The sequence below is a fragment of the Lolium rigidum genome, chromosome 7 (genome assembly GCF_022539505.1).
Source record: "Lolium rigidum isolate FL_2022 chromosome 7, APGP_CSIRO_Lrig_0.1, whole genome shotgun sequence".
NCBI classification, from domain to species: domain Eukaryota; kingdom Viridiplantae; phylum Streptophyta; class Magnoliopsida; order Poales; family Poaceae; genus Lolium; species Lolium rigidum.
Genome location: NC_061514.1, coordinates 46,456,059 through 46,464,541, shown reverse-complemented (window position 1 = coordinate 46,464,541; position 8,483 = coordinate 46,456,059). Strand labels below are relative to the sequence as shown.

General features: G+C 43.0%; 1 protein-coding gene across 1 annotated transcript; it reads left to right on the top strand.

Annotated features, from left to right (window-relative positions):
• The first annotated feature begins 5,771 nt into the window (after window positions 1-5,771).
• On the top strand, window positions 5,772-7,627 carry LOC124674400 (anthocyanidin reductase ((2S)-flavan-3-ol-forming)-like). Its single transcript, XM_047210450.1, has 6 exons — window positions 5,772-5,967; window positions 6,086-6,252; window positions 6,343-6,543; window positions 6,644-6,803; window positions 6,930-7,146; window positions 7,225-7,627. Exons 1-6 carry the CDS (start codon window positions 5,832-5,834, stop codon window positions 7,370-7,372), a joined length of 1,029 nt encoding a protein of 342 aa, XP_047066406.1. The 5' UTR covers window positions 5,772-5,831; the 3' UTR covers window positions 7,373-7,627.
• Window positions 7,628-8,483: the final 856 nt, after the last annotated feature.

Here is an 8,483-nt window from a genome sequence, read left to right as displayed (position 1 = left end):
GGTTGCCACAATACAATAATGATCATCTCATACATATTCATCATCACATTATGGCCATATCACATCACCAAACCCCGCAAAAACAAGTTAGACGTTCTCTAATTTGGTTTGCATATTTTACGTGGTTTAGGGTTTTCGAGCAAGATCCAATCTACCTACGAACATGAACCACAACGGTGATACTAGTGTTGTCAATAGAAGAGTAAATTGAATCTTCACTATAGTAGGAGAGACAGACACCCGCAAAGCCACTTATGCAATACAAGTTGCATGTCAAGCGTGGAGCAAATCTCATGAACGCGGTCATGTAAAGTTAGCCCGAGCCGCTTCATCCCACTATGCCACAAAGATGCAAAGTACTCAACTAAAGATAACAGGAGCATCAACGCCCACAAACCATTGTGTTCTACTCGTGCAACCATCTATGCATAGACACGGCTCTGATACCACTGTAGGATAACGTAGCATAGAAAACAAAAATTTTCCTACGGCGAACACGCAATCCAAGCCAAGATGCAATCTAGAAGACGGTAGCAACGAGGGGATTGTCGAGACTCACCCTTGAAGAGATTCCAAAGCCTACAAGAGGAGGCTCTTGTTGCTGCGGTAGACGTTCACTTGCCGCTTGCAAAAGCGCGTAGAAGATCTTGATCACGATCGGTTCCGGCGCCACGAACGGGCAGCACCTCCGTACTCGGTCACACGTTCGGTTGTTGATGAAGACGACGTCCACCTCCCCGTTCCAGCGGGCAGCGGAAGTAGTAGCTCCTCTTGAATCCGACAGCACGACGGCGTGGTGTCGGTGGCGGTGAAGAAGTCCGGCGGAGCTTCGCTAAGCTATGCGGGCAATATGGAGGAGAGGAGCTTGGCTAGGGTTTGGGAGGGGTGGCCGGCCACTCTAGGGGGGCGGCCAGCTTGTGGTCTTGGGGTGGCCGGCCCCCTCCCTTGGCCCCTCATTATATAGGTGGATCCCCAAGAGTTGGTCTCCAAGTCTTCGAATAAGACCCGAACCAAAAACCTTCCATATGGTGGTGAAACCTAGCCAAACTAGGAGTCCCACTAGAGGTGGGGTTTCCACCTTCCATAGGGGGGGGTGGCCGGCCCCCTATGGTGGAGTCCACTTGGGACTCCACCCCATCTAGGGCTGGCCGGCCATGGAGGTGGAGTCCCATGTGGACTACACCTTCCTAGGTGTGTTCTTCCGGACTTTTCTAGAACCTTCTAGAACCTTCCATAGAACCTTCCGAATCATTTTAATTCACATAAAATGACATCCTATATATGAATCTTATTCTCCGGACCATTCCGGAACTCCTCGTGACGTCCGGGATCACATCCGGGACTCCGAACAAATATTCCAACTTCATTCCATATTCAAGTACTACCATTTCAACATCCAACTTTAAGTGTGTCACCCTACGGTTCGCGAACTATGCGGACATGGTTGAGTACTCACTCCGACCAATAACCAATAGCGGGATCTCGGAGCTCCATAATGGCTCCCACATATTCAACGATGACTTTAGTGATCGAATGAACCATTCACATACGATACCAATTCCCTTTGTCACGCGATATTTTACTTGTCCGAGGTTTGATCATCGGTATCACACTATACCTTGTTCAACCTCGTCTCTTGACAAGTACTCTTTACTCGTACCGTGGTATGTGGTCTCTTATGAACTTATTCATATGCTTGCAAGACATTAGACGACATTCCACCGAGAGGGCCCGAGTATATCTATCCGTCATCGGGATGGACAAATCCCACTATTGATCCATATGCCTCAACTCATACTTTCCGGATACTTAATCCCACCTTTATAACCACCCATTTACGCAGGTGGCGTTTGATGTAATCAAAGTACCTTTCCAGGTATAAGTGATTTACATGATCTCATGGTCATAAGGACTAGGTAACTATGTATTGAAAGCTTATAGCAAATAACTTAATGACGTGATCTTATGCTACGCTTAATTGGGTGTGTCCATTACATCATTCATACAATGATATAACCTTGTTATTAATAACATCCAATGTTCATGATTATGAAACTAATCATCTATTAATCAACAAGCTAGTTAAGAGGCTTACTAGGGACTCTTTGTTTGTTTACATATCACACATGTATCAATGTTTCAGTTAATACAATTATAGCATGGTATATAAACTTTTATCATAAACATAAAGATATATAATAAGCACTTTTATTATTGCCTCTTGGGCATATCTCCAACAGTTACAACGGTGACGAGCTGCAGCGGTGGAGATGGCGGTGTAGATGGTGGAGATGATGATGATGATCCCAATGAAGTCCAGCTCGATGATGGTGACGATGGCGACGATTTCCCCCTCCGGGAGGGAATTTCCCCGGCGGATTCCTGCCCGCCGGAGAGCTCTTTTCTCTCTGGTGTTTCTCCGCCCCGCAGAGGCGGCTGTGTCTATTCTCGCTTATCCCCCGTGCCTTAGGTTTTCGGGACGAAGAAGTATGCGAAGGAGAGGCGGCCGAAGGGGGCTGTGGGCCCCCTCCCCACAAGGCGGCGCGGCCAGGCCTGGGCCCGCGCCGGCCTATGGGGGGGCCATGGCGGCCCTCCTCGGTCCCTCCTTTTGGCTGGCTTCGTCTTCTGGAAAAATAAGATGTTCTGTGTAATTTCCGTCAATTGTTGATCTTCAGAAATATGGCGTCCTGACGGTGCTTTTTCCAGCAGAATCCTGACTCCGGTGAATAATTCTCCAATAATCATGAAACATGCAAAATAGGTGAAATAACATAAGTATCATCTCTAAATATGAAATATATCAATCAATAACAGCAAATTATGATATAAAATAGTGATGCAAAATGGACGTATCAAGTATCAACTATTGAGAGGTTACCATTCCATGTTTTCAGGGCCTTTCTCAATACTTCCAGCATTGAGGTGATTATCTTAGCACTTTTGCCAAGAACATGTCTATTCTATGTCTATGTGCTATCTATAAAGCCTTAAACTTCAAGCGGAAGTTTTATCCTAATGCATACTTATATGCAAGAATATGAATACATGTATCACAAAGTTGGATATAATGTGAGCATGATGAATTCACAAGTCTGCACATACTATATAAATGGTTTGTCCAATATAAAAATAGACATTTTCTTTAAAAGTATGGCTTATAAGGACTTTTATAACCTATAGGTCATTATTTATTAATTTCCACATGAAGAAGAGGAATGTGTTGATTTCCATCAAACATCTTTCAATGAATACATGCACATATTCAATAAAGTTGACTAAGTGCACAAAAACCAAATATGGTAGGCAGATAACAAGCACACAAGAGCTCGACAATATTATATAGGCTTGCTTTGCGTGTTGACATGCGTATGTAGTCATGTTGAAGTAAAAATACCTTTAAGAATGTATACTAGAAAACTAGACACACAAATAAAAAATCAACAATCCAAAGGAGGGAAGGACATGAAAATAAACCAAAATAGAGATAACACACATAGATAAGGACACCTAGACATAGAGATAGACATAGACATAGACATGAGTCTGAAAGCGAAATAGATATGACTGATTACGAGAGATAGAGACAGAAATGAAAAATCCAAAATAATTTTATTTATCAAATATATATAAATAAAAACAACAATATACAAGGAAATAAACAATGCGATTTTTTCTTTTTTGAATCATATATTGTATTTTTATTTCAATTTCTCTATTTTATTATGTTTTCCATCATTCTTATTTTTGATATTTTTATTTATTATCTAATTATTTTTGTAGTTATTATGTTACTCACATTTCTGTAGTTTTATGTCCCATGAATTTATAATAAATTGTTGGCATTAGACGAAATGTCAAGTAACACTCTGCTTGTGCTCCTTCACCCCCCCTTGTTATTTATACTACGCATCTGACTAAGTACTCTAGAGGGGTGGAATTCTATATGTTAGTTTGACTTGGGATAGCATTTGATAGTTACTTCGTGGTCTTGATCCTTATCATCTTTGTGTTTGGGGACACATTAAGCTTGGCCCTATCAAGTTACACCAACAAGCTGGCCAATAATACATGTAGACAAGCTTAATTATAGAATATAAGTAAGCATAAAATGAAAAGGTGCCTAAGCAAATAATTAAGGCAACTATGCCTCCAAGAGATGTACCATAGGATTTCTTATTGTACCAGGCCTGCTTATACATAAGTGTAGTCATGTTGACTTTACAACCATTTTAAATTATGTCCATTGAAATGACATGAAAACATACATATAAATTTAAGGATCCAAATAAGAAAAGAATATAAAATAAACCAAAATAAACATGACTAGCATAGACAAGTACACGACATAGTGACATGGACATAGACATATAAATGACAGAGTAAAGGGAGACGGGACATAAATTAAAATGATCGTTACTAAATTTTAAAAATAAACATAGATATAGATATACACCAACTACAAATAGAAATAGAAATAAAGGCAAAGTAGACGAAGAAATAAAAAATAAGAAAGCATTATGCATTTTAATTATTATTTCCCCTTTCTCTTCTTTGTTTTGTTTAAGTATTTGTTAATCATTTTTATTTTATAGTTGCTACTTCGTTTCTTAAATTTCTAGTACCATTTTTTTCTTGTAATTATGTTTTGTTTTCACTTTTGGGTAGCTCCTTTGGTTTACATTATACAATGTTGAATATATACGAGTATACACATACCACACCCCTGTATCTCTATACACGAGCGCTAGCTAGGTTGAATTCGATATTAGTTTGACTTTTTTTTTCGAAATGGGGATATACCCCGGCTTCTGCATCATGATGATGCACACGGCCCTTTATTAATACTCCCTCCGGTCCTAAATATAAGCCATATAATTTCTGGCACGGAAATTAAGAAACACATATTTAGGAAAAATTACACCATGTTTGGCTAGGGTTAACCGTAAGTAATTGCCGTGAGCTAATAGAGGACTTTGTATAAGAAAAGTAAACCTAACCAAATCTCCAAAAATATTGTCCATGCAAGTAGGGCAACACAATAAACCTTATATTCTGGAATTTTTCTCAAAAAACTATATAGCTTATATATAGGAACGGAGGGAGTAATAAGGTTCAAAAAAGGATATTGTTTACATCTGGAACGCCATCAGTGATTGATACAAAAATCAACCAAAGCAAAGAAACCAAACCAAAGCAAAGAAACCGTGATATTAGTTTGACTTGGAGAGAATTGTATAGTTACCACCTCGTGTTCCAGGCCTGGACAATTTCTAGTGGGTAGCACGTCAAGGTCGAGCTCATTAGTCATTAGGCATTGACCTTGGAGAGAATTATACAGTTACCTCGTGTTCCTGCCCTTGGATAGTTTTGGTTGGTAGCAACTAGCACGTCAACTTGAGGCTCATACAGGACTGACTGACAGAGACTTAATTTGGAGATAATTATACAGTTAGCTCGTGTTCGTCGTGTTCTCATCCTCGGCATCTTTTAGTTGCAAGGCTGCAGGTAAACACGGACAAGACAACGACTCTGGACTAGAGATAATTTTATTGTTACAACACCCACAAAATTCGGAGATAATTATACGTTTGTAGGGCATCTTCGTGCACCTCGTGTTCTGGCTAGCCAATCATTCCTCGTCGAGTCGTGCTCACAGTTGTGCCCCGACGCTGGTCCAGGTCAACAGACAGCATGATCAACCACCGGCTACGACATCGCTACATAATGCACGTGCAGGGTGCGAGCCTAATCCATTCCAGAGTCGCCTCACACCACCAGAGGAACAGAGCTCTCCTGTGGCTGGAGTTTTCAGGAGAATTGTAGCTAGCAACATGACGTCGGCGGCAGGTGATGGTGTGAGCAGGAAGACGGCGTGCGTCACCGGAGGCAGCGGCTACATCGCGTCGGCGCTCGTGAAGATGCTGCTGGAGAAGGGGTACGCCGTAAAGACGACGGTCAGGAACCCCGGTAATAATGAGTAGCTCTTCTCATACTCCCTCCGGTGAAATCATCAGACCGCAGGGTGTCTGTTTTATGTTTTCTGAAACTGATAGCCGCCTTGGTTTATGTTTTCTTGAATTTTCAGATGACAAGGAGAAGAACGCGCATCTCGAGGCCTTGAAAGCGCTCGGCCCCTTGGAGGTGTTCCGCGCCGACCTGGACAATGAGGGCAGCTTCGACGACGCTGTCGCCGGCTGCGACTACGCCTTCCTCGTCGCCGCTCCGGTGGCCCTCATGCCAGAGAACCCCGAGGTAAGCCCTGCAGCTTAACATCACTCCATAAACTCTGAAGCTGCCCACTCTGAAACTCTGTTTTGAACCTGTTTGGTGATGTCTTTCCAGGAAGAGGTGATCCAGCCGGCCATCCAAGGTACCCTCAACGTGATGAGGTCGTGCGTGAAAGCAGGGACGGTGAAGCGCGTGATCCTGACGTCGTCGACGGCCGCGGTCTCGAGCCGGCCACTGGAAGGCGATGGCCATGTCCTAGATGAGGAGTCCTGGTCCGACGTGGAATACCTCAGAGAGAAGAAGATCGGGACGTGGGTGAGTCCACACCTATATGCGTTCAGTCAGAAGCAGTCTATCTGCATCGTCAATCTTGCATCAATAATGGGTAAAAACTAAAAACAATGGAATGTTGCAGGCGTACCCTGCCTCTAAGGTGCTCGCGGAGAAGGCGGCAGTGGCGTTCGCGGAGGAGAACAACATCAGCCTTGTCACCTTGTGCCCCGTTGTCGTGGTAGGCGGTGCCCCGGCGACGAAGGTGAAGACCAGCGTCCCCGAGTTGCTCTCCCTGCTATCCGGTGCGGCCCGAAACTGAATTTTAGTTGATCGTGCTCTTCTACACGCACGTCTCTCGTTTCAGCGCTAAATACATATGGTGCTCAACGTATTTACATCGATCGCTTGTGATGGATGGGCGATCTCAGGCGACGACGACATGGTGGACAAGCTGGAGCTCATCGAGGCGGCCTCCGGCTCGATCCCGCTGGTCCACATCGACGACGTCTGCGGCGCCGAGATCTTCGTCGCCGAGGCGGAGGCGCCGGCGGGGCGGTACATCGTGTGCACCCTCAACACCACCGCCATTGAGCTCGCCAATTTCCTCCATGCCAAGTACCCGCAGTACGAGCTTAACATCGATCAGTACGTACTCAACTGACCGACTCTTCACATGTACAATGTCTTCTGAAGCACTGAGCTGACCTTCTGTTTCTATTGCAGCATTGGTGCTCTCCCGGCGAAGCCCAGAGTCTCCATCTGGTCGGACAAGCTCGTCAAGGAAGGGTTCCAGTACAAGTACAATAACCTGGACCAGGTATACGACGACATCGTCCCGTACGGCAGGACCTTGGGAATCCTTCCCTACTGATACTATGGTCCTCTCGATCTTGGGATCTCAGAACCAAAGGATGCGCCTGCAAATCAAAACTAGCCGCTTACAACTTGCAAGTATTATGAAGTGTGGGTGTTCAGTTCAGTGTTTGACTATGTGAAAGTAAGGTCTTGTTATTTTGAATGTGATTGAGAAATGTTTGCAAGTCATAGTTGAGAGCCGTGTAATTTTTCTTTTTGACCTGACCGTGTAATTTAATATATATCAAAATTTGCGCGTTCATCAACCACCCAAGCTACATCATTATTGTCCACACTGAACGTGGTATATAATGTGGGTAACTTTGAACATCCGAAAAAAGCCTATCCGTACTGTCATTTACCACTAGCCTGCAATGCTCTTGATCAGAGCCTGATTGACCGAGTGCTCTCTGACGTGCCCCATTCACTTGTTTATCTTTACTTTTTTCCACACAAAACACCAGAAATTCAATTCGGCATATGCTTCTGCCACTGGAAAAAACATTTCAAAATGTTAAAAAGATTCGAATTTCACGCTTACGTATCTACATTCTATGTGCGCACATCAAGTTTTGTGAAAAAACCGACATTTTTTCTATTAAAAAGACAAAAGAAAAAGCGTCACGCGGACAACCTTTTTTACACCAAAATTTATCTTTTTTACACATGACACAAAAAATGTCGGTTCGTGGAACAACTTTGTGAACGTGTAGAATTTCGATATGTACCCATTAAAGTTTGCTTTCGAATTTTTCAACATTTTAAAAATGTATTTAAAATGAAATTTTAAAACTGGTAGCCAAAACACCACTCCCAACAAAACATATATTATTATTATTATTATTATTATTATTATTATTATTATTATTATTATTATTATTATCACTACTGTTAGGATTATATCACCTTTGTACCATTGTGCTATAGTTGGGCTTGTAGTTAACCCAACGTTAAGTGTCATACCTAGTCACCTAGCATATAAAAGATGGTAGACCCACGAGATCACAAGCTAGGGGACGGTCGGGCGTCCCTTGGCAAGACTGTCCGAACAGGCGGTGGCGGGGTGGCTGAGATGTGTCTAATGGCTCGGCAGGCTTGTTGTTGGTTGAATTATATCGAATTTAGTA

Excerpts from the sequence above, each read along its gene's own strand:
- LOC124674400 (XM_047210450.1), top strand. The coding sequence starts at position 5,832 with ATGACGTCGGCGGCAGGTGATGGTGTGAGCAGGAAGACGGCGTGCGTC. Across the intron at positions 6,544-6,643 it reads AGAAGAAGATCGGGACGTGG|GCGTACCCTGCCTCTAAGGT; the intron begins GTGAGTCCACAC and ends GGAATGTTGCAG. Across the intron at positions 6,804-6,929 it reads GTTGCTCTCCCTGCTATCCG|GCGACGACGACATGGTGGAC; the intron begins GTGCGGCCCGAA and ends GGGCGATCTCAG.